The sequence below is a fragment of the Poecilia reticulata genome, chromosome 12 (assembly GCF_904066995.2).
Source record: "Poecilia reticulata chromosome 12, P_reticulata-male-v2, whole genome shotgun sequence".
Taxonomy (NCBI): domain Eukaryota; kingdom Metazoa; phylum Chordata; class Actinopteri; order Cyprinodontiformes; family Poeciliidae; genus Poecilia; species Poecilia reticulata.
The window spans coordinates 18349661-18376540 of NC_088841.1; the positions used below are offsets into that span (position 1 = coordinate 18349661).

The 26880-nt window shown below is 36.9% G+C and overlaps 1 protein-coding gene across 1 annotated transcript in view; it reads right to left on the bottom strand.

Moving 5' to 3' along the window:
* Positions 1-26880, bottom strand: part of LOC103473593 (transmembrane protein 132C) — a 159538-nt gene that overhangs the window by 55954 nt on the left and 76704 nt on the right. Inside the window, exon 4 of the mRNA XM_008423935.3 lies at positions 5773-5916. Within this exon, the coding sequence (XP_008422157.2) occupies positions 5773-5916 (144 nt within the window). The remainder of the gene's footprint in view (positions 1-5772; positions 5917-26880) is intronic.

The window sequence follows — 26880 nt, forward strand, 5'->3', positions numbered from 1 at the left end:
GCAACATTAAAAACCTTTTTATTCGGTGGATTGATTAAGTGCCTGAGTGTTTATGGTAGGGTTGGGTCCTGGTCAAAAAAAATTGCTTAGAGTTGTTGATATCTTAATATATGCTTCAACAACAACAAAAAAGATCAGTGGTTTTATGCAATGAAAAATATGGGAAAAGAGAAGCTTCCATTATTTCAAATTGTTTTAACCATTTTATTTCTAAAAATGTAAATGCTAATCTAACGTTATTTACAGTAGAAGTCTAAATTGTACTTCTAACTTTGACATTTTCTGCTATTACAGGTTTTTCTGGATCGAGTTTGCATGCACTGCTAACCCATGTGTGGGTTCTTTTTGGTTACTGTGGCTTTCTCACAGTCCAAAAACATGCATGTTGGTCTTCCGTAATTTGCACTTTGTGCAGGGCTTACCCCGCCTCTAGGACAATGATCGATGGAGATGGCTCCAGCCCACTGCAACCCTGCATGGACAAGCCAGCATAAATGATGCATGGATGGATTGTTGAGAGGGGGACAGGGGTGTGGGGGGATATATACAGGTCCTTCTCAAACAATTAGCATATTGTGATAAAGTTCATTATTTTCCATAATGTAATGATAAAAATTAAACTCATATATTTTAGATTCATTGCACACCAACTGATATATTTCAGGTCTTTTATTGTTTTAATACTGATGATTTTGGCATACAGCTCATGAAAACCCAAAATCCCTGTCTCAAAAAATTAGCACATCATGAAAAGGTTCTCTGAACGAGCAGTTAACCTCATCATCTGAATCAACAAAGTAACTCTAAACACCTGCAAAAGATTCCTGAGGCTTTTAAAAACTCCCAGCCTGGTTCATTACTCAAAACCGCAATCATGGGTAAGACTGCCGACCTGACTGCTGTCCAGAAGGCCATCTTTGACACCCTCAAGCAAGAGGGTAAAACACAGAAAGAAATTTCTGAACGAATAGGCTGTTCCCAGAGTGCTGTATCAAGGCACCTCAGTGGGAAGGAAAAAGTGTGGCAGAAAACGCTGCACAACGAGAAGAGGTGACCGGACCCTGAGGATTGTGGAGAAGGGCCGATTCCAGACCTTGGGGGAAGCAGTGGACTGAGTCTGGAGTAGAAACATCCAGAGCCACCGTGCACAGGCGTGTGCAGGAAATGGGCTACAGGTGCTGCATTCCCCAGGTCAAAGGTCAAGCCACTGTTGAACCAGAAACAGCGGCAGAGAAGCAGCACTGGACTGTTGCTCAGTGGTCCAAAGTACTTTTTTCGGATGAAAGCAAATTTTGCATGTCATTCGGAAATCAAGGTGCCAGAGTCTGAAGGAAGACTGGGGAGAAGGAAATGCCAAAAGGCCACAAGTCCAGTGCCAAGTACCCACAGTCAGTGATGGTCTGGGGAGCCATGTCAGCTGCTAGTGTTTGTCCACTGTGTTTTATCAAGGGCAGGGTCAATGCAGCAGCTATCAGGAGATTTTGGAGCACTTCATGCTTCCATCTGCTGAAAAGCTTTATGGAGATGAAGATTTCATTTTTCAGCACAACCTGGCACCTGCTCACAGTGCCAAAACCACTGGTATTACTGACCATGGTATTACTGTGCTCAATTGTCCTGCCAACTCTCCTGACCTGAACCCCATAGAGAATCTGTGGGATATTGTCAAGAGAAAGTTGAGAGACGCAAGACCCAACACTCTGGATGAGCTTAAGGCCGCCATCGAAGCATCCTGGGCTCCATAACACCTCAGCAGAGCCACAGGCTGATTGCCTCCATGCCATGCCGTATTGAAGCCTGCAAAAGGATTCCTGACCAAGTATTGAGTGCATAACTGAACATAATTATTTGAAGGTTGACTTTTTTTGGTATTAAAACACATTTCTTTTATTGGTCGAATGAAATATGCTAAGTTTTTGAGACAGGGATTTTGGGTTTTCATGAGCTGTATGTCAAAATCATCGGTATTAAAACAATAAAAGAACTGAAATATTTCAGTTGGTGTGCAATGAATCTAAAATATATGACAGTTTAATTTTTATCATTACATTATGGAAAATAATGAACTTTATCACAATATGCTAATTTTTTGAGAAGGACCTGTGTGTGTGTGTGTGTATATATATATATATATATATATATATATATATATATATATATATATATATATATATATATATATATATATATATATATATATATAATTTATTTATATTAAATTTTTTTTTTCACGGACATTCTAGGAGGTGGCAGACGCTTAGAGGTAGAACCAGAAGAGAACGGTGCAGTGAAAATAAATATTTGCTCCAAATGAGTGCGAGTAGAAGAGGGCTTATTGAGCACGTCAGCATTAGCGTCACAACAAATTATGTACATTCCTGTGCCTTCCTTGAAGATTTTAATCTACAAAAACATGCAAGGAATATAAAACTAAAAAGGTTGTTGTCTGCTGTGCACTCTGTTTGGGGTAGAGAAAATGCACTTCATAATGCTTTTAAGGAGTGTGTGTCACAACATTGCCGTTTTTCGTTTTTTATTGATATATTTCAGTCTTGGCTGAATCAAGCAAAACATGACACTTAGGCTTCAGGCTTTTTTGCCTCCGACTTTCATCTAACTGTTGCTTTAGAGAAAAAAAAAACTCTAAAAGATCTCTTCGACATGTGTAAGCTGATTTTTGCCAATTGAAGACGAGGCATGCCACGGTGTTCTGGACCAAAGAGGTTTCATGGGAAACCAGTTAGGAAGGGGGTTTCAGGAGACAAGCTGCAGGAAACGGAGGGACTAGAAACTCCCCCTGTAACTGGGTGGAATGTTGGGTTAAAACACGACTCAGTCTTGGTGGTTCTAATGATAAATAGAAAGTGAATGACCCTAGCCTTGAAAGTATTTACAATGTAATTTCTAAGGCTTTGGGATTCAGTATGGTGAAAGGTAAGGGCTCTTTTTTTTATCATGTTAGGGAAGTGGCATGGAGCAAATAAACCATTTTGTACAATGCATGATCTCAGTGTTATTAAAGGAGGTCCTGCCGATGTGCATGCTGGGCTTCTTTAATTGCTCAGAGGGACACCTAATTGAGCAGAGCTATTACTGATGCTGCAGCTGCTTTTTCTGCAGGAACAAGTCGAAATGACACGCTGTTGTAAAAAGAATCTGTGATGCAAATGGGAATAGGCTGTTTGTTGCTCAAAACGAGCAACCTCTGTCCCATTATGCAGGCGATCATCCTGTCATATTATATTCAACAGTAACTTTTAGCTGATGGATCAGGAGTATGGGCTGTTCTTCAATGATAGATTGTGGAAGACTGAAAGGCCATCATTCAGTCACAAATAAATCAATCTGCATCCCTTGTTTTACAAATTAATCAGCTTGATATTTTATTACAGCATCACAATTAATGGTCACATCAGCTTAAGCTGGTTATTTTGTGGGGTCTGATTTTTTTATTTGCTCAAATTTGAAGGACATCATAATTTAATATGCACATCACTACAAAGACTGAAAAATAACTAAACACCTCACCCCATGACAGAGCAGTGAAGAATTGGACTAAAAGAGCACATGTGATGTTGTTGAATACTCTTTCATAATCTTGTAGTTAAATGAAAACCAGCAAACTGAGATGAATGATTTACTTTTGTGATATGTGATTGTGAAAAACCGTAGCGCAAAGCACCAGGTCACCTGATGCAAATAAATTATAAATACAGCATCAAAATTGTAATTGAAAAAATACAAAAAACAAAAAGAAAAAATGGTTTGCTGGGAAAAGCAAAACAAAAACCAGAAAGGATGGCAACTTGAGATTACAGGAAGTTGATGTGGAGTTGCAGGAAACTGAGGGACTTGAAACAAATGGCTAAACAAATATTGCAGAGTGAACAGAGACGCCATCTCATCAGAATACATAAAAAAAAACATTCCACTACATCACATTAGGTGTGTATGAGGATGTACTTATAAAGCTTATATGTCTAAAAGTCCCTTAATTTCCATCCATTTATTTGACATACATCTTGTCTAATAACAATGGTTTGTATGTAGGATAAAAATGACAATACATTTAAACACTTAGATAAAATAAGCTCTATTTTTTATAAATGTCCACCTGCCGTCTAAAAACAGGCTTTGCCCGTGTTATAGGTCAGTCCGTTGGTGAGTTTAAAAGTGCAAAGGAAAATACCAGTCTACGCGTATGACCTTGACTTAAACAATTCTGTATAATTCCATGTTCCTTCTCCTCAGTGGGACAGCAAGAAAGACACATATAAATGATAGATGACTTGTCATTCATCACTGTCATCACCTTGACATGCAGGAGGAAATAACAACCCCAGTCGGGGTGTGTCACTTCCTGTGTGCTGCTATTCTCTTCAACTTAAGTCATTTACGTGGCCTTGCAGAATGTCAAATTCTGTGAACACTTTGTTTTCATGGTTGGAAACTTGTAATCATCAATCACCTCCGCAAACGTTCACAGCTAAGAGCACAACCTGATTTAAAAGGTTTGAATGACACTGAAAGATCCAAGTGTCAGTGAATTTAAGGCGTATTTACCTGACAGAACCCCAATGGTTTCTATGTATGCAATGGTTAACTTTTAATCAATCATTTAACATCATGTTGCTTCCCTTCAATAACATAACCCATTTATTACTTGTGCATTTTACTTGAAGAGAAGTATTTTAAAATACATTGCATTTGTTCCATGTCAGAAACAAAAACATTTTCTTACTGACCTTTTAAAACAGCTTAAGGATAAATAAGATTCCCCACGATAACATTCAGCTGCTCTAGAGGGAAATTCAATGGTATTGTATTGCATTATAGGAAGAATATCCAAGTGGATGGAATAAACACAACACAAATGCATAATTTTACAAATTGTACAACCACAAAAAAAAGGAGTTGCAGCTTTAAATTCAAAGTTTAAACGTAACTAAATATAAAATTTGCGTGGAATTTTCAAATATGAAGGTGCATCATGTGATGTATTTAGCTAAGTCTTGTTCATAAAGAATGAATGACATCAGATGCTGCCAAAACTATGGTTGCAAAACGTCTGAGTGTCAACAGAACTGCAGCAAAGACTTGGTTTTCATAGCAAGTAAATAATTCTTTGCGCTGCATAGTCCAATAAATAAATACACTTTAAAAATTTCAATATTTCAGAGCTCCATCCATCCATCCATCCATCCATCCATCCATCCATCCATCCATCCATCCATCCATCCATCCATTTTCTTACACCCATGTCCCTCAGTGGGGTCGGGAGGGGTTATTTCAGAGTTACTTAAGATAAATAATGTTTTTTCAGGGAAAAAGTTGAAAACACAGGAATGCGGAAGACTAAACCACAGCTCTTAATTGACTGAAACAAATATACAGCTCTACAAGTTACTTCAGGGCCTCCAGGTTAAGCTACATTTATAAATATTGAAATCTTTATGCACTGGTGTAAAACTAATTATCAGAGGCTGCATATTACAGAATATTTGTTGACATAGAGAAAACTCAACATATTATCCATATCCATTAAGCCGAAGCAAAGCTGACACTTTGTTGAACAATACATTTCGGTGGCCACACTTGGCTGAGAATCTGAGCGCTTTGCAGTGCCAAAAAATATATATTTCTCAGATGCTGAGTCATGCCCAGCTTTGCTTTTAAGCAATCACTTACTTACTGACAAATGTATGACAAATAACATGTCTTGTTTATAATAATTTGCACTTTTAACTAGCAGACAAAGAGAGGCATACGTACCTTTGATTGAAGCTGTTCTCCTTCCTATGGCAGTGCAGTGTAACAACCCTATGACCCTCGCTTCTGACATCCTGACTGACTGTCCACATAACTGGGTTATTGGCTCGAGCTCCCAAGAACACCACTCCGTCCTTCATCTTGACTCTGAAACACACAAATTAATTGCTGATGAAAAATAAAACAGTGTGCAGAATATAACATAAAATGTCATCAGAAACAAGTTCTCTGCAGTATTTTATACTTTTTTTAACCAGCACTCTACTCCTCACTGTAAGACATCTACACGAAAAGGCCTTAAAGGTTTTTGATACATGCTGTATGCTGCTAGACCATTGCAAGGTCATAAAATGTTTCTAATATACCCATTTAAGCCAGCAGAAGAAAGCTGGTAGCTCTTTTGGGAATCCAGCACATGTCCTGTATCCTTCAAGCTCTCCTGAAGAGCCTCATCTCTCCAAAATTAGACTGACACTTTTGAATAATTAAAACTTGAATCCAAAAGAAAATTTACTGCTTGCAGCCACTTGTGAAAGATTACATTTGAACTGTAGAATAAAAACAGTTCTGTCATATGGGTGTGGAGACAGACTTTGCATAAAACGTCCCGTGACTTATAAATCACCATAGGGTCACTTATAGAATGCCATGTATGACATTTTGTTGGATGTCTTCCAATTTTGTTGGAGATCTTGATATTGTTTTATGGTGACCATGCTGTGGTTTTGCCCCGACTTTTCCATACTGGTGCTACGGTCCATCATAGTGTTAAGGTAGAAAGCCAGCTGCTTTATCCATAGTGTTGATGGTTGCAGGGCAATTACTAGCTCACGTGGTGACTAAGAGGTACAACGAGGCAGTTCTAAATCAACCTCCTTGACACCAACATCCTGTTAGAAGACATACACAGACAGACATGAGGTATGCATGTCTCTCTGAGTTTTCTGCAAAGGTCAAAAGTCTGGATCTTGTCTCAGTATGTTTTTTTTTTTCCATTTAAATAAAAATGTCTAGTTTTTCAGCTCTTTGTCATTGTCAAACTTTATGTTCAAAGTAAAGATTCCGAGGCACCCATTTCTGCCAGGAGTAACATTGACAAGTGAATAAATAAAGGAAAGGCTGCAGGAAGCATACACACATTTGTGTAGGGTAAACTTTAAAGTGATCATGACGCATTACAGTCAATAGTTTTACCTCAGCCCCTGAAAGTGAAAAAATGCCTCCTGTAGATCCTAATGACAAGAGAACCCTCAAAGTCTCAAGCGTCCTTTGGAATGCCGAAGCATGACTAAGCCTATAAACCTTTTTTCTTTTTTTTTATTAACAGTTAAGAAACGTAACAGAAAAAAAAAGATGGATCATTAGCTGTGTAAAATAGGATTCAGGATTAGCAAGCTTAAACCAATTAGGAATCATTTTGTAGTCAGAAACATTTTGTATATACTTCACTATACCTTAAACCTGAGAGTAATCCAATGGCAGAAAGGTAATTGTCTTCCTGCACCTGGGGTTTGTAAAGCACTTCAATTTCTGCACCACCTGCCCAAGCCTTTTTTATCCTGCCATCATTTCCATTATTCATGGTCACAGTATGTGGGCGGATATACAAATGCTGTAAAAAGTATGACCTGCTTCCTTTTCGGTTTACTGGTATAGCTATCCTTATCTTCTATTGTCACATTAAATTATCATAAAGTACTAGAGTGGCTTTTGCTTTTTATTTTGCCTTCACAACTTCCTCAAACTCTAAAGCATCCCAAAAAATGTATGTGGGCAAGATAGAAGACAAAACCTGGTCCAAAACACAGAACAAAAAAAGCTTAGAGACTTTTCATCTAACTCAATTATGAATATTGGGTCTACTTCATTTTGGATCTGCTAAATACTATAAAAAGATGAATACAAAAGCTGTCCTGGGTAGATAATGACATGACAGTCTATGTAGAGGAATACAGTCATTACCTTGTCTAAGTCCAACTAGTCACCTTTATCTTATCCAATATCTGCAACAGTAGTAACTGTCCTTGTGGTTGCTGCTCCTTAGATTGAGAGTAAAAGGGCATTGGTGTGGAAACTGAACATAGTTTCCACACCAAGACTGATTGCTCTTTTGCTCACTGTTTTCAGGTTGTCACCTTATCCAAAGCATATAAATGACTGCAATCATATGACAACATTCAAACTGGCAAACAGGGAGCCAGGAAGACAGTCTTCCAATGGACCTTACCACAGGGGCAGCGTTTCATTGGCTAATAACCATTTCACGTCACAGCGCAGCTACCAGGTGTGTGACCGTCTCACAAACACAAGTTACAGTAGTAAACACATGCTAATGTACATTGTGGACTAGCAGACCGGCAGAACGTTTTTGCGTCAGGACTCGAAAAAGAATGGTTCTCCACCGTCAGTGGGGTATCTGTACAGGCGATGTCAGGTATCCTGATCGTATTTGTGGAACTAAAATTCACAGGTTTCCAAAATATGAAACGGAATGCCTTGGATCAAAGCTTGTGCAGGACCACATTTGCAGCTCAACCGTCATAGGATCAATAAGAACAAAGGAGTGTCTGCTGGTGTAAGTATTATGGCTTTGCTTTCTTTGTGTTTAGTGAATGAAAAAAAGAAAGTCAATAATAAACACATCCATTATGAAAACCTTTTAGCCAAGTACAGCATAATGGCAGTACCGATGCAACTTCTACACCTTGAAGCCTGTCTATTACAGTCTTACGTTAGCTGAACAGATCAATATGCAATGTGTACAGTATCTGACATATATTAAATATTTTATTTTACCTGAAAAGGCTTTTTATTAAACTGTAATCGTGTTAGCCATGCTAGCACCGACTACCGTGTATCAGGCACATTCGAACATTTGCCAACAGAAATCACTGGTTTCAAAAGTAACCCTGAAAACCATGAATGCCCGACTTACCCAGCCTTGCAAGAACAATAGGCATCAGTGATCTTGTCCACAGTTATATTTATGCTGAGGGTGTGAGAATCTGCTGTTTTTCTCATAGACCGGTAGCATTTCGCTGTGACGAGCACAATGTTGGAGGCATCAAGGCTCAAACACCCTGATGTCGTCCAAAAAAGATGACATGAACTTGTTGGTTCCCCTGTCCATTGTCGTGGTTGATATTTTTTGAAAATCCGGCAGAGATGCTAAACTAATCAACTCATAAATACTCTGCAGAGAGTCAGTTTACACGCCATGTTTACACATAGAAACTAAGCTCCGCGAGGCTTTGTTTGTGAGACATGAAGCCATGTGAGACTTTCGAGGGGCGTTTCTGGGCGGAGCTTGGTAAGGTCCATTGAGGCTGGTTGCAAATACCACAATAGTGTAGCAAGAACATGAAAAAGGGGTTATTTTTCCTAGATTTACATAGGAGATGCACTCTGTTGGCATTATCACTCAATGGTGCCACGGCAAAAATTACAATGCACTACAATAACCGTTTACAGTTTTCCCTATTCATCAAAAGACCAAAAAATAAACAAATCAAAAACAATCATACTGGCTTGTAGAGTTCCAAGACTGTAAAATGTTTTAGTCTTAAGTAGCCAAGCGCATTGTTTCAAAAGATTTGTTACATTTTTAGTAGAAAAATAAAAGGACACCTAACGGCACATAAAAACCATGGTCTTTGGTTTTTATGTGCCACGTCTGTGGTTTACTATAAGCAAATCCATGGGCTCAAATAAGCATTAAGATTCATATTTAAGATTTGAAGTGCTTGTTGCAGATCAGGGGCATTCCTAGCCTGTTTGGTCCATCCATATCAAAAACTATTACTATTGCCATTTTCAGAATTAATTCTGAAATCTGTTTCTACAGGCATTTTACTTGACACAGTTACATTATTACTGCAACACATTTTACATAAAACTGCACCGGTATTAAGGATGGTCTAAAGAAAAGAATTGGCTAATATATCTTCACTTGTCAAACATTGTGTATCTATTTTTATTAAGTAGAAATAGAGCAGGCATATTTCATTCATTGTGTTGTTTTATATAGTTTTAAAGTCAATTTCAGTATTGTCTTCTATTAACTCATTACTTTAAAACTAAGTTAATGTGGACCCAATCCTGCTAAATTCAATAACACACTGTGAAAAGGACAAAACAAATCTCATACTGATCTACAAGAAACAAAACAATTTCCTTGATTTTCAGGGATGTGTGGCAAAAATAGCTGTAATGCTAAACCTAATTGCTAAACCTAGCTAACCAGGAACAATAAGTTAAGTTTCAGCTTCTGTGTCATGTTTCTTTTTTTTCTTGCTTTACTGCAAGAAAAGAAGTATGCATCAGCTACATTGCTACATTGAACTGGTGACCCTACAGGTCACCAGTTCATTACAGGGCACTAGTTTAGATAATGTTTTGTGATTATACTTGGCATTTCAGAATAAATTTGCATTTAATCAGTTGCTTAAATACATAGTTAGATGAACTGACCCACAATGAGATTTAATGAAGCAGATTTGAAATGCATGATTGGGTTCTCCCTCCATTCCTTCCTATCCCTCATGCAATGCATCACATAAACATTGCAGCATGTGACACACTATATTGAGCAGTGGGTCTAAATTAACTAACAACAAGTCATGAACGAGATTGGTTTGGTTAATGTGATTTTTGGTAAGAGAGGGCAATCACTGGAGTTACGAGAGGCAACAATAAGGGAAAGCAATTTGAAAGAAGGCTCACTTTCACATGTATCAGCACATAAAGCTGCCTCATTAATCCTGTGAAAACCTCTATCTGTAAAATGAGTATTTACAGATGACAGAAAAGGCCATTTTAAACTCCCCCCGTTATAGACCTGATTGACTTCTAGAAGCAACACCGGCAGAGGAAAAAAACACTCCCTCCATTCCAAGCTCCCTTCTGAATGTTGAAATGTTGTTAGTTTGTTGATATATTTAAAATGAGCAATGCAATGATGTCCGTTATGTTGAGCAATTTGAGCAACATGGCTGTGATATTAGGTTTTGAGAGTCCAAGGCAACGTCTGACACAAAAACAAATCTTTGTTACAGATTGATAGTGTGGGACCCAAGTGCCAGCATGTAGATTGAAAGTTCAGGAAGACATGGAATCTTTATGAATCCGAGGTACAAAAATTTAAAAAAAAGCAGGGCAACTTAACCAAATGCAGGCCCACGGTAGAAATCAGAGATGGATTTGAGCAATGACTGAGAACCCACATATACTGATCATGTCCTCATCATGGCATTTGCTAGAGGGGAGAGGAGATTTATTTGGAAGCAAGTAAACAATTTGTCCTCAATGTCCATTTGGTAGAAGCAGGAAAAATTGGCAAGCATAAGGATTTGAGTGCATTTGAAAGGGTGATTGCAAGACAATTGGGTCAAACAATCTCCAAGACTGTTTAGTACCCGTTTGATGGTCTGCAGTGACTGATCCAAAGTTGCCCAGGAAAAGAAGCAAAGATGAACAAATAACAGTTATTATTGACCAATAATAACTGTTGTGGTATGTAGGGGCTGATAGGTGTCCCAAATGGGCTTATCTCACAAACAGACTGAATGGCTCATACTGCTGAAAAACTAAATGCCGATCCCGATAAAAAAAACAAAAATAAAAAAACGGTGTTTGGTCGGTATGGATCAGGAAGAGCTGCAGAGTAGTCAGGTTGCTAATGTTAAGATACAATTATTCAGATTGATCAGAACATTTCTCTAGACAGTAACTTATATTTGAAATCTTTGCAAGTCCTTATACATTGTCATAGAGTCTGAAAGTTGACAGATTAAAAACAGTATAACTGATAGTGTGTCAATAACAACTTGATTGCTTTGCTAAATAAAAACCTGAGGAATAAAAACCTCCCCTGGAGGGAGATAACAATAATAATTGAACTAACATTTTGGTTAGAAAAAAAAATTATGTCAAGAGTATTAAAACCAAAACCACAAGTTAAGTTAATGACAACCTTATAAGAGATCAATGTGTCACCCTGTGGACACAGTGGATATCCACACCAATATTCCTGGCTGTCAAGCCTTAAATTTATAGGATGTTTCAAATGGCAGGTGTGTGACAGGCACATAATCTAGCACTGCCATCCGGTGAATAATTGCTGAAACTGCTGAATAAGACATGCAAAGACGTTGACAGATGCAGATCATTACCCTACAGTAAAGACTGCATCACATCTATTCTGTGTCCATTTTCACAGTAGAAGTAGGTATTATTGTTTGCTACCATCCATCCAAATTTCTATTTTTAACTCATGATCCATTTTCAAATTAGCGTTGAATAAAGAGGGGATCAAAAGAAAGCTAATCCTTTCAAAACAGTCAAATAAAATCATTGCTTTGATGAATTTATGATTGTGTAGTGACAAAGAAAATGCAGATGTGTTTATCGGGTGAGCACATCGGTAGGAAATAAAATGAACTGTTGGTTTTCGAGATAGTCGGAGAAAATATTCCGTCTTGGTTTGTTTCTTTTTTTTTTGGGAAAAGGAAGTGTAAAGGTCTTCATAGTCAGCTCCAGGGTGGAAGAATAGCTGGAAGTTAGAGGTGTGTGGGCAGAAAGACAAACCAGCAGAGTGGATCAGATAAGACAGGTATTCCATCATGCGGATGAAAAGGGACAGATGATGGGGAAACATTTGAAGAAGGGGAAGATTTAAAAAAAAGATTTTATTGGATAAGTGGTTTGAATAAAAAAAAACAAAAAAAAAAAAACACGTTTCCCAAGAGTTACTGCAGCACTCTTGGAAAACATGCTGTCTATGCCTTTATTATATTTTAGTTAACAGAAGAAACATCAAATTCATCTTTCAGCAAAATTTCATTGAAAATACAGAGAAAACACAATGTTTTTATCTAAAGGACATGGAAATTTGGTTAAAAACACAAAAAGTGAAACAGTATCTTAATAATGATGTTTACTGATTTGTAAATGTGGTTGAAAGATGAGTAAACCAATCCTCACATTCAATAGAAATGAACATTTAAATATATTTTTATAGGCAAAAATAACAAGGACAAGCACGTCTGAAAAGCTATACAAACAATGTCCATGGCACAAAAAGAAAAAAAACCCACAAAATATTAATATAACCAAAGACCAAGAGGAGAAAATATGTTCACTATATTGCAGTCTAGTTAGCAAAGATAATGTACTTACAGCGCACCGTCGTGCCAAAGCACCGCTTAAAACCTTTATATTATGATTTTATGTGTTAGACAAACACAAAGCAGCACACACCTGTGAGGTGGAAGGAAAATGAGAGGTGGCCTTCAGAATCTCTGCAAATACATGTCTGGAAAGTGTGGCATGCTTTTGTGCACAGCCTCTTTTTATAGTGGTAATGCATTTTGTTATTATTATAAATACCACTATTCTATAAAACATTAGCGGTTTGTTAGAGAACAATGCTGCGCAAATAGCATCATGAATATCAAGGACTGCAGACAGTAACCCAGGAGTAAGAAACTTTACCAAGGGTAGATTATAAAATTAAATTCCAAGCTGTGAAAAACTCACTCTCCATGAAATGATCTGGTGATGTAAAGAATATGGCAGATATGCCCTGTTGAAAGGGCTACATTCAGTTACACAATTCACATCAGCTTGTGAAGTATTACTTTCACATGAATACTTCCTGCATAACCTAATAAATAAATGAAACAAATAAATAAATAAAGAAGCTGTACTGTAAATAAATCAACACAAATCAATGGTTGTGTTATAGTCAATCCTTACTCATCTAATTACCATACACAACTTTGATGTAACATAAATAACTCCAGACAACCAGTTAACTGAATAGTTTCTTTTAATAAGAACTTGGAAAAATAAACCCTTAGCTCCAAATGAGGCTACACAATACCTCAAAATTATCAAAAACCTAAATATGGAGAAATGCCATTAATTCCCAATGTTAAATGTTTCCCCAAAATAAAAATGAAGTCGATAAGGCACTTTTCCTTTTCAGTCCCTTATGTGTTAATCACTTTAACTTTGTTTTTTTTAAATGGAAAAACCCTTCTTTTTAACCGTTGTTTTACTATAACCAGAATTTAACTTTTGTCCCCAACAGAACTCCATAACTTTACCGAGAATTTACAGATCTAAACTTAAACACAATATCACGCATGGGCCCATGCTATCTCTCTCTCTCTGTCTCTCTCGTACACACACACACACACACGCACACACGCACACGCACACACACACTGTCAGGTACCGGTTAAAATTTCTGTTGCAGGCCTGATGAAGCTAGGGTGCGATGTCGCTACTAAAATCCTCTTCTCCCAGTTTAAACAATAAAACCAACTCAGACCTGCTCGCTCAGAACATGCACGAAAAAGTCCAGTTCCTTCTCCCACCTCAACTTCTGCAGGCGTTAGCAGCGGTCTCCATTAGCTTCCTCCTTGTCTTCTCCCGCATTCTTCTACCTTCTTCTTCCCATCATGCCATTGTCCTGTTTTTTTGTTGTTGTTTTTTTTGGGAGGGGGAGTGGGGGGTCCCACTCTGTTGAGTTCACTTGTCCCTCGTTAACCTAAACTCCTTTCACAGATAGGAGATTTGATGCAGTCTTTAAACTAATAAAATAATTGATGAAACAAGAATACACTTATGTAAGTACACAAGTCATCTCCAGAAAAGCTTTGGCTTTCTGCTTTTTCCATTATTTCTCACGTTTCTCATTTATATTTTTAATATACCTAAAACCAACCATGTAAATATTTTGCAATGTGTAAGAGACAGGCCTTAAGTACATGGTTTTTAAACAGGGGTTACATGTAATTTCTGAAATAATTTAAGTAGGCTACCGCTCCCCCTTAAATTGTTTAACTGGAGAGTAAGCCAAACTGCACTGAGCTTGTTTTGCAGACCCATGTTCCTTAATTGATAAACACCTGCGACCAAATCCTTTTATGAAATAAGCACAGAAACTCTTTGCTCCCCTCATTCATTAACAAAACCATCTCCATTACCTTTGGGAAAATTAAATTAAATAGTAGCCACTGACACATGAACCCCGGCTGGGACCTGGACCAGTAAATTAGGAATGTGAAGCAGGGCGGGCGGGCGAGGAGATGCCCTGAGTCAATTAGCTGGTCGGTGAAGTGTTTTTAGGGGTGAGTGAACCACCGGCAGATGTGGTGATAAAGAGGGAGTTAATTCAATTAATGAATTTGATGCTGCTCCAGCCATTATCAGAGCCAGTAAGGAGTGCTGGTGCGGAGCAAAAGCTGCAAACACAAAACAAGATTAACACTGTCTGATTAGAAGGGTTCGCCAGGCAAAGCTCATCTCTATGCACACAATGTACTGGGTCCTCTCCTTGTGTCACTCCTTTGTCTCACTTTCAGCACATCTCAACTCCTATCTCCATCTGAATGTCTATCTTCCCCCTTTGAAACAATTAGCTTTTCTCCCTCTTTCAACTAACCTATCCTCCATCGGTGTTCTGTGCTAGATTCATTAATTTATTCATAAAAAGCAATCAAGATATCCTACACGCTGTTAGTCATGCTAATTTGTTTCATTTAATTTAACTTACTTCAGTGAGTAAACTTTCATCATGTAATTTAAAGGTCTACTGACTGAAACATCTTAATTAAATAAAGTGCCTACAAGTAACTGTAAGTTTGTTGCAAATCTTGATCAGTTCAAATTTACGAGCTGGGCTAAGTATAGAGTTGTTCAAATATATAATAAATGAAACATTATTCATCCCAATTATTGACAACACATTACACATATTTCATTTAAAGAGCGAAGAAGGAGTAAGGCACAATAAAATATGTTGTACATGCAGCAAATACTTCTAGTCTGCACCCAGAAATAGTCCCACTGTTCTACTTGGATTGGCTTGACATATTCAAAGCCATAGTTTGAAGGCCTAGCTCTGAATTTTAACCTTTTGAAATGCTAACTTCACTTCACTTTGGAAAATGGAGGAACATTAGTCCCACTGTTCTACTTGGATTGGCTTGACATATTCAAAGCCATAGTTTGAAGGGATGTTAGAAATGATGGAGGAAAAATTATAAAAGTTTCAGTCCAGAGAAGGAAATAAAAAAAAGAAGGGTGAATGAATTATGGTCTTATAAACTAAACTAAAAGTAAAATTTTTGTTTTTAAAGGGCTTGGAGGGACCAAATTAAAAACTGTGGAGTCACCGGCAATGAAGTGTGGACAAGAGATGTCCTCAAAATAAGCAATGATTTCCACTGAAGAAATCACTTAATTATTTTTATTTCAGTTCTTTATTTCATGTGTGCTTATGAGAAGTTTAAAAACAAGTGCACCCCCTACGAAGCTGAGAGAAAGACTCTTGGTGAAACACTGGTTCAACTGAGTTGGACACTGTGTAATGGAGTTCATACAATAAGATAAAAGAATAAGAAAAATAAACTCTGTAATGAATGTTTTTGCAACCTCTCCTCCCTTAATGTTAATGCACACCCTCTAATTTTATCTGGAGGCTATTCAGTAAAGCTGTGTTAAATTGGCCTTGCTCTGAATTTTAACCTTTTGAAATGCTAACTTCACTTCACTTTGGAAAAAGAAGAGGGAGGGGAAATCTATCACTGCCAAAGATCAATATCTGTATTATCAAGACAATAGAGGAGATGGGTCTGTTTTGAGAATATCCGAGTTGAGAAGAGTTTAAATATTCTTCTGAAAAGGGACAGATGTAAAAAAAAAAAAAGGGGGATTTCTACTAAGTGTTACTTAGTTATACCTGAGGTGGATTGATTTCAGTTCTTTGAAATTTGGTCGATGCTGACTGTCACCAAACAAGAGACACCAATACAATCAGGTGGCCATACAAGCCAATGTACTTTACAACAAAATGCTTTGACAATTTACTTTGGAACTACTGGGAGAGAAAAATTATTGATAGTTTCAGGCATTGTAGGCATTGTTTGATGCCTCAAAAGAACAATTTGGTGTCTCATCTATGGTAAGAATAAACATCTCTCTCACATTGTTTACCTTGTCTTTGGCTGGGAGAATGACTGACATGTGGAGTCTAGATGCAAGCACTGGAAAATCCTTGGCATCATTTAAAAAAAGAAGGGATATAAAGCAAACGTCAGGGAGAACAGTTTACTTCAAAGGGGGAAAAAAAGTTGGGCGATGTGACTTGACATCTAACGACATTGACAAATTCATGATAGGTCAAGAGCAACTCCCACATCCTGCAGAGCCTAAGGGGAAGATTTATGTTAACATGGCTGCATAAACTCAGCCTTTGATCGTGTCAAAAATCCCTGATCTTCCAAAGTTTAGTAATATTTGCTGATCTTATTTCAGCTTTAGTTCTAAGAATTTCCTCATTTCCTGTCGAAGAAATAGCAAACTAGAAGATAATTCTAAGGTCTTAAAAATGTTTAAGGTATTGATGTAATTTTGTTCAAACTAATACATTTCAAGTCACCAGAAAATGAAAACAAAACCTCGGTCAGCTCTGGACCATCAACAAATGAATGACTTTACCTTTACTTGGCTTTAAAGTTATTTAAAAGCCAAGATGCTGTGCAAAGAATTATTCGGTCCAAAACATTGAAATCAGGGGATCCAATCATTTCTATGTCCACACTTGTATAAAATCCTCCACCTGGGCATGCAGACTGCTTCTACAAACATTTGTAAAATAATGTAAAAATAATTGTTGCTCTCAGGAGGCCAGTGAATTTCATCATAGTATCATGACAGACTGCCATCTGTGCAAAAAGTATGGTGGTGAAATTGCCTCGCTTCTAAATATTAATCACAACATGTTGGTTTAATATGACAAAGTGGATGGGATTGGAGATAACAGCCACTTATCCACGAAGGCCATATAAAATCCCACAGTGGTGTCAGCGGATCCTGAGGCCAAAAGAGTAGAGACTACCAACTCTCTCAAGAGTCAGATGTTACAAACCTTCAGCCTTCTTACAGGATTCAGATTAACTTAAGAACAGTACATGGAGAGCTTCATTGGTGAGATTTCCAGGGACATGTAATTGTATCTGAGCTTTACTTCAGCTAGTTCAATACAAATATCAAGTTCATTGGTAGCAAGGCACCCTGGGACTGCACGGTAGATCAGTGGAGATGCAGTTTCACCATCAGTCTCTGGAGGTATGCATCATGTGCACAAATGGATGGATTGATGTTGATTAGTTTTAATCAAGGCGGTTGCTTGTATTCTACTCAGCTGCAGCAAAATGTTTGTGTCATATATAAGAATAATGAGCAGATTTCAGAAAAACAAACTGGCAACAATAAAACACATGCTAGCATTTTGTAAAGAGAGCTAGGAGAGGATAGAATGGCAAGATTTCCTTAGCAGAGATTCTCAGCAATCACCTTAAGCCAAGTTGATAAAAATTCCATTCAATTAGATATGTTCCATTAAGATTATTTTAAAATCCCTACAATGTTTCTTGAACAACTGTATCATCACTGTCAACACCAGAGGGAAGTATTAAGAAAATGTATTTTTTGTCTTTGCAAGCAGATAGAAACATAGAGCCACACTACTATCAAATGATGGAATTATCTTAAGGTTTTGTAGAATGTGGCATTTACTGATTTTTCTGGTTGGACTATGAAGAGAAAACAAATAAGATGGAAAGTTTTAACACTCATACTAGATGAGCTGTTGTCAACGCCCAGCAGTATCTAAGCTTGTTGGGACACAAAGCTGAACTATTTGTTTATTTCTTCATTGCACTTTTAAAAACTTTAAATATTGTGATCTATTCGTTAACACATTTTCCCACCAGTAGTCTGAAACAAATTCTTTCGTAAGATCAAGTGCCTTATTTGGCATGTCAAACATTTTTTCTCAGGTTCAAAATATACTTGAGCCAAAATCTTCATAATTTATATCAAGTACAAAAAAAAATAAAATACTGCAACTCTGAATAAAAATGGGTTATGTGTGGACTTGAATATTACAGCGATCTCTGTGTGTACCGACTGTGTACTTAAAGCAAGCCAAGGGAATGATGACACCAAGGGGTGTGACAGTGCAATATCCAATGCTGCATAAAGAGTCACCTCCAGTACATCACAGCTTGACTCTCATTACAATGTAATATTCCAAATGTAAAATTCAAGAACATTACTAGTCTGGTGCACAGACATGTTGGACATTTCAATCCTCAATTGAGTCACTGGATTTGTGGATCAAGCACTGGATTTTAGATGAGAACTCATTTGAAAACTATGTCATGATGGTTTTTCGTTCTTATTTTTCTTGTTTAGCAGGAAGGCTTGCCAATCAGGGTGGCAAAAACTTCCAATTTCCAATTTGCTCTAATGCTGGATTTCAGGAACCAGCGACTACTGCTGCTGTGCTGTAGATTACAGTTGAAGGAATGAGGTCATGTTGTATCAGACTGATCCCTATGGCTGCTATTTGAAAGGAAGCCTAGCCAGTTAAACGCAGGATGCAAACACACACAGTCAGTGCTTCCAGTAAAACCTACTTGACACAAGGTTGGATCCAGGGGATAAAAATTAGACTTTGCATTTGCTCTGTGGGGTTGGATGGATGATCCTGGACTGATCCAATATTTGGAGGGATGCAGAAGAGGGCAAGCAGTATAATCTCAGGATATAGCATGGCAGATTATTACAAGTTGGTAAACCTGATGTAGAACGGGTTACACAGATTAACTCTGACGCTGCTGTTGGTGATTAATTTGTCACAATTTGTGCAGTTACTGTATTGCTCTAAATTGCACATTTACCTCAAAAGGCTTCATAATCTGCTTTGTTTTCACACAGAAAATTTCAACAAGAAAACTCATGGAAGCAACAAGGCAATTTAGACACAAACTTTATAAATTGGTTCGTAGAGCAACTTTTCCCCTTGGACTGGATGATAAATGCACTTTCTCTAGCTTTAACACGTATCAATCTACAACATCTTGGCATTTAAGTCCTGTTTAGATTGGTTTCATGAAATTTGAAATTTATATCATGGTAAATGTACCTGATTTAGAAGATTGTAATATTCTTTCTTTCCACCTTTTGAAACAGACTCTTTCCTGTCCACTTGTAGATCTCTGTCTCTGTTTACATAGAAATCGATCTGATGCACAGTGCTGGATATATATGTCCCAGTCTCTAAAAGGAATGTTTTTCATGCATTTTCACCAAACTGAATGGCGGTATTGGCAAATATGTGTAAAACTAAAAAAAAATAAAAATGTCTGAGTGCTTTTCTGATTACCCCCTTGTTTATGGTGTGCTTTTCTTTTGGTATGTATTCATGTTTGCATTTATGTATGCATATACCTATGCATGTATTTATACAAGTATAAAGAAAACTGAGCAAAATGTGTCCTCTGCTTGATAACTTTCTGTTCATTTGCTTTACTGTCAGAGAAATCAAACATGTATGCATCAAATAGAGTAACAACATAATAACTATAACTGTTGTGTATATACAAATTACACTCGTCTAAAACCATTACTTAAACAATTCATCTTTGTGTATGCTAAAGCTTTTTAATCACAGTCTTTACAAATGGCTGACTATCCGTAATACCCTCTAATTAGATCATAAATTGTATGAGCACATTGCTGTGCCAGGTTTGACACGTGCAAACAAAAACGTTAATGGACCAATGGCATGGACGGCATAAACAGTAAGAGCTAAAGCAGTTGAGAAGAGACTAATTGCTTTCTTGTACCCTATTCGAAACTCACAGAGGTGTTAAAGCTGCCATTCTGTGGTTTTTCAGTGGCAGGAATTGAAAAATAGATACAGTAAGTTTTCCAGCTTCACCAAGGTTGAGGGCAGTCATTGTACGTGATGAAATAGATAGCTGGCTAGGTACTAAACTCAGAGTGCTGTGAGAGTCTAAATGTCACTTGTTGTTGTATTTGGCAGTATTGTGACATTTCTGTGTTGCTCCGGGAGGCAAGTTGATTGCAGGAGTAGCAAAAGTGAGAATAAAGATGACGGCCACCATGCAAATCCAACAATGCCCAACTAAAGGTTGACATTATTGTGACATTGAACATTTCGCAAACATCAGATAATTGGCTCTGTCAGAGAAAAAGCACACTACAACAAATAAATAAATCCCATCCTGATTTCATGTTACTCTTTCAGCAGGAAAGAAAATAAGCACATAATGCAGTTTATACTATTGGGTAATAGAAGGTGAAATTGCTCTTACATCAATTCAAGTCTGATCTGGCATGTCAACCATTGTATAAGATCAGTATGAATTTCATTATTTGCACCAGTGCGCTTACTTGAATAGTAACTCTCAGCAGACTTCACATCATATAGGAGACACGGAAAAGCTATCGGTGAGGTTTGCCAAGTGCAAATTTGTGTTTGTGCTAAAATTGTCATGGTAGTTGAGTGAATAGGTGTGGATAGGGAGGAAAAGACGTGATCTCTCTTAGCGCTTGTTTTATACCTTTTTCGGTTTGTTTTCAGATAGCGGTATCAGCAGTGCAAGCAAAATAATCTAAATTGAAATCATGTAAGGATTTACGGACCAAATTGTTTCTCAAAAGGCTTTTCAAAATGATGCTTTTTTTTACTTTTGGTACAAACAACAACAGAATTTTTAAAGTTCATGTTTCGCACTAGATAAGAAAAAAAGTTTTTTCCTCATCGCATCTTTCCCAAACTCATCTTTAAATTCTTAGGTGGAGTAGATACATAAACAGAAAAAAAATAAATAAAATTGCATTGTTGTAAAACTGTAGAAAACAGAAAAAAGTATACATTATATTGCTAGAAATTTCAAAGAAATCCTGACTAAGTATTTTCACCGATTTCGTAAAACGAAGCCTGCTAAAATTTTTCATTCAACACTCATGAAAGAACTTAAAATGGCAAATGACTATATGGCATCTTACTAAAGTAAAGTTGGACTCAGTACAATAAAATCTAGTTAAAATATCGCTGATGGAAAATTTCTCCAGTCCTTTGAATGAAGCTGTTGCTTAACTGGAGAGTCTTTCGGTGGCAGACCGCTGCATCCTACTGCACAAAAGAGCATCATGGTGGATCCTTCCTTGTGTATTATATAAAAATACATTGCAGTTCACAGTGAAATGTATGGAGTGATTTGAACATTACTCTATGAAACAATAAACTTCTTACTTTACTGGTGATTTTGGTAGACTGTTGAGATGCAATGATAACTGAATGACAAAATGTAGCTGTGGGATTTCTCTTTATCTTTTGTGTACGTCTCCAACATACTAGTTCAAAGCACATTGGCAGTATGATTAAGATGAGAACTTAAACTTCAACATTTGTTTACTTGGTTTCTTTGTGTGGTTTTTTTGTATGACAGTAGAGAGATAAATGTTAATTTAATTTAATAAAAAAATGTTAAAGGCTTTTTATACATCTCAACCATTGGCGCTAATGACATTGGTTGGCATAGCAGAGAACAGATTTTGATTTATTTAATTCACAGCATAACTTGGTAACTATACAAAACCTAGCTCATCAACTGCTCTTGAAAAAAGCTATTTTATTTTATTTCACCAGAATAATGAGAGTTCATTGCCAGCTATGACCCTTTTTAACTGTCACAGCCTTGAACAACAGTAACATTAGTACGGAAAATAACTTTGGCTTTTCAAGCGGTCTTAAAGGCCAGCATCGAGTGTGCTCTAGTAATATTGTGTTACCAGAATAAAAAACCGACTACCTCAAAGAAGTCATAGTTTTCAACTTTGGCTTAACCCCTCAGAGAAGATTTTCCATTTCTTAAAAAAAAAGTTTTAGATCTGGTAGTAAAGTTAAAATAAACTATCTAGAAAGAATTACTGTTTGGACAAACATGTCACACTTCCCAGACGACATTAAAATAAACTTAATGACATCTTTTTTGTGTAAACAACTGTGCAAGACAACATTATCCTTGCAAAACAGTTTCATCATGCACTGTTCATGGTGTTCATTTCAGAGGACGTGCCTCACATTCCTGAATCCCAAGCTAGGATGTAATTTAAATAAAACCCAAGCTTTACACACACGCTGACAGCAGACATGGATTGTTTCTCTTGCTCTCTCTCCCCATCTCTCTCCGTCAACGGGTAGATAAAATCCACAATAACTCCAGGTTTGATTCAAATCGCAGTGTGCTGGTCTCTCGTCATGGCCTCTTACTTTACCTTCACCTTTACTGAATCTTTAACGAAAAACTGCAAAGATGAATGCAATACAAAGTTTTACACTTTTAACGCAGCTGCTTTCAAAGTTAAATTTCAATTCCGCAAAGCAAATATTTGCCCACAGTGTGAGTGCTGTGACTTTCTCGCCGCTGTACTCTTGTCGGTGCTTACGAGCGTGAGAGGTGTTCTTCCACTTTGTTGTGTAAATAAGCTGCCACTTCCTCCGGCAATTTAAATGACTCCATGGCACGCTGTAATTGTCAGGAGAGATGAGAATCAAACAAACTAATCTCACAACTGATTGTTTCCACAGCTGTTGAAGATTTCCAGCAACTCCGTCTTTCTCCTTCTCTCTCTCTCTCTTTTTCCACTTTTTATTGATTTTGGAGACATGAGTTTGTCTTTTTTTATTTAAGGTTTTCTGCAGGAGTCTGACTCAAATATCTTAGATAAATGAAAATGATGGTGGCAATAAACTTAGGTTTGTTCCTTGGATTTCATTATCCAGAAGGCAACAAAGACAATCAAACAAAAGTAAAAATATCAAGCAAGATATTTATACATATAGAGTAAGGTGTAACTACTACTGATATGTGCAAAAATAAAGTTAATGTATGGTACATACACCGTTTACAACTGTGGTGTACAAAAAAAAAATACAACTGCAACATATTCATTTCATAATAATTTCCCTCCACATCTGTAGCTCTTCTTTACACCTACATGCCTGTGCTTTTTATTTGCCAGCTTTTATTTGTTTGCTTATACTATTACACTCGTTTTCATCTCTGAAACGTATCGACTTGAACTATTTCCTTAGCTACTGTAATCAGATATTTAAATGGTGAATTCTTAACTTGAATTAGTTCTAATTCATGCATCCACATATCTATCCCTCTATCTATTCTTACTACTTCTTTTGACTAGATAGAGATATTCATTAAAAGAAAAAATATAAACTGAGTATTTCTTCCTCCACAGATTTCAACACATCCTCTGCAAAATTGATATAGAGACCCGTTATGGACCACTGTGGGAATTGCAAGCTATGATGACATTAAGTAACTTTATTAGAGCTTCACGATATTGCATGTTTTAAAATTGAAACAAAAATTTATTACACCAACTATTTTTACTGACAATGGATTAACAACAATTATTCCCCATGCTGCAAAAAAATTTATTTAATTATTACAGTAATAATAATGTTATCTCAAAATATTTGCTGTTGATTGCCAGCATGTCTTTTAAATCACCTCTAATTATTATTATTATTTTGTAAATGGGGAAAACAACTTTACTTAGGATAGGTGACCAGGTGACCAGAAATGAACACAGGGAGGGCAAAATAAATTACTTATTTTTCCATACAGTTGGTTTTAAACCTGTAAGTTAAGAAGACATTCATTTATCTTGAATTTAACTAGAAACTGGCCCGTAACAAGCAGAGACCTAACAACATCTCAGGCTTGGCCTTACCTAATCTATGGTTTTACTGTGAGGCATATAAAATATGAATTTCATTATCTATGCCTTTCTGCAAAGATTAATCCGAATCATCAATATTGCAAGATTGCAAGAGCTCACACAGATATCGGGACACAAAACATACATATAAATTATCTTATAAACAGTGCAAATATCACCTAATTTGCTGGTGGATAAACAGAGCCCTGAGTCAAACGTCTGACCCAGCTGACCCCAAAATGGCATAAATAACAGAAATTTCCCTTGGAAAAAGAAAGCATCATTATAAGAGGTATTTATTTCTGTTTTTAGCAAACACAATACCGGTTATTGTGTTTGCTAAACACAATAACCGGTGTTATTAGAAAGGTTGCTTTCTAACATTTTTATTATGGAAAATGCTTTGTTTCTCCATCTTTTATTCAAATTAAGCACAATTTTCTAAGATAAAAATATAGCAACCTCCATACATTTAACAAAATAAGACCCAATGACCAAGGTGCTTTCCCAAGGTGCTTGGTAACATTGCAACTGACTAACTTTCTTCTCCACAACATGTTAGCAGTTCTTATCAACCAGCAGCATGCCCTCAGCGTTGCTCTCACTTCACAGGGCTACCAACACCTCAACTGCCGGTGGATGTTTACACTGATCCCTTTATAAGAAGAATTCCCTTTGGGATGTTCTCTCTGTTTGCGTGTGTGTACGTGCGTGTGTGGGTGTGTAAAGCTCCCTTGAGCCACAACACAGTCTGTCTGCATCAAGCTGTGGGGAGTGACAATGCTGGGTCTGTTCTCCCTGGCAGCAGTAAAACACTGTTTGCCAGCGAAGGGGAGACCACTGATCATTTAGACCTGAACTGACCTCATCAGGAGGAAAAATGTTAAAGGTAAAAGCATGATATGTTTGTAGTTGGCGTTCTTTTTTATTAGAGACGAGATTAATAGATTTTGCTATGCCCTTTAAGACGGTGTCTCCCAAAAGTATGCATAAACCTTGCTGTTTCCCGTACTTATCAAGTGCAACCACAAATGTTTGTGTATTTTGTAGGGAATTTAGAACAAAATTGTTGGAAAATTGCGAAATCAAAGGAAAAGTAACACATCGTTCTCCAATTTTGCAAAATAGAATGCGTTATGTAATTTTGTCTTTAATCCCCGTACACCAATATCCAAAAATAAAATGCCAATGTAGTAAAATTTAGGGTGGATTAGGTTATAATTAAATATCATATGCTTTTAACATATCATGGAGTGCTTTTCAATCCACCAGCCAAAAATGGACAGAGTACATCACAAATGCAACAACAGTTTGGTTTTTTTGGATACATAAGACAGCCTTTGTTAGAAGACTCCAATTTGGAGTTAAAAGCCATAGAGGGGAGATACTCAGAACTTGTGAAATAGGGCGTTCTGATCAGATTAGACCAAAGCTCAACTTTTTGGCCTACACTCAACAAAAGCAACTATGAAATGGTTTGGATCAAAGCCCATTTCTCTTGTCGGAGAGTTGATTTTGCTACAAAAATCAACTCTCCGACAAGAGAAAAGCTGGTAAAGTTTTCCCTTAAGACTTGCATAGGTTCTTGCAGTGAAAGGTGGTTCAGAAAGGTGTCAGTTGTATTTTCAATGGTTATATAACAATTTGAAACTTTCTATTGTACAATTATTCATTGATTGGTGTTGGTTTGTCAAACAAACTCATCATAAACAAACTGAAATTTGTGGTTGTAGAATTACCAAATGTGGAATGGTTGAAAGAATATTCATTTTGTGAGCGATTGTATTTTATTTCAGTTTTTGTCCGGTGTCAACTAATTATTTTCTACATCTACGTTTAATGTGAAGGGATTTTTTTTGTTACTTTCCTGCTGCCACTTATTTTCCTAATAAATTTTCTCTGGGATTACATATTTTTTAGTTTCACAATAAATGTTTTTGTTTCTACATATAATTTTCTCCCACACAAATATTTATAAATTTTTTATTAAAAAGAATAAAAAACTACAAATATTTGAAAAAAAAAAGTACAGAAAACACGTTAAAAAAAAATGCGAGGAACAGCTTGGTTTCTAAAAGTGTCAAAACTGAATAAATTTCCTTTACTCAGTTCAGCACTAAGCAGATATTATTTAATCATAAAGTCAAACCCACCCTATAATCATACTTTTGGGGAACTATTTTGAGTGATAAACACTGATACTGTGTACTCTCCAATTTGTTAAGTAGTTCTCAGCAGCACTTACAGAAAAAATAGAAAACATCCTAGTGTTTTTTTTTTTTAAAGACATGCTATGCTTGAAAGAGTTCGTCACCAAGCAAAATAAAGAAATAAAAGCAGCATGCTGACATCTCAGCTGGGCAATCTGTCAGCCAGTGTTTTAGTCCTTTTTTGCTTCCTGTTGCTCATCACTCCACATCTCTTTCAAGCCCTTGACAAAAACCAGCAGGAAGGAAATAGCTAAGACAAGGCTATGAT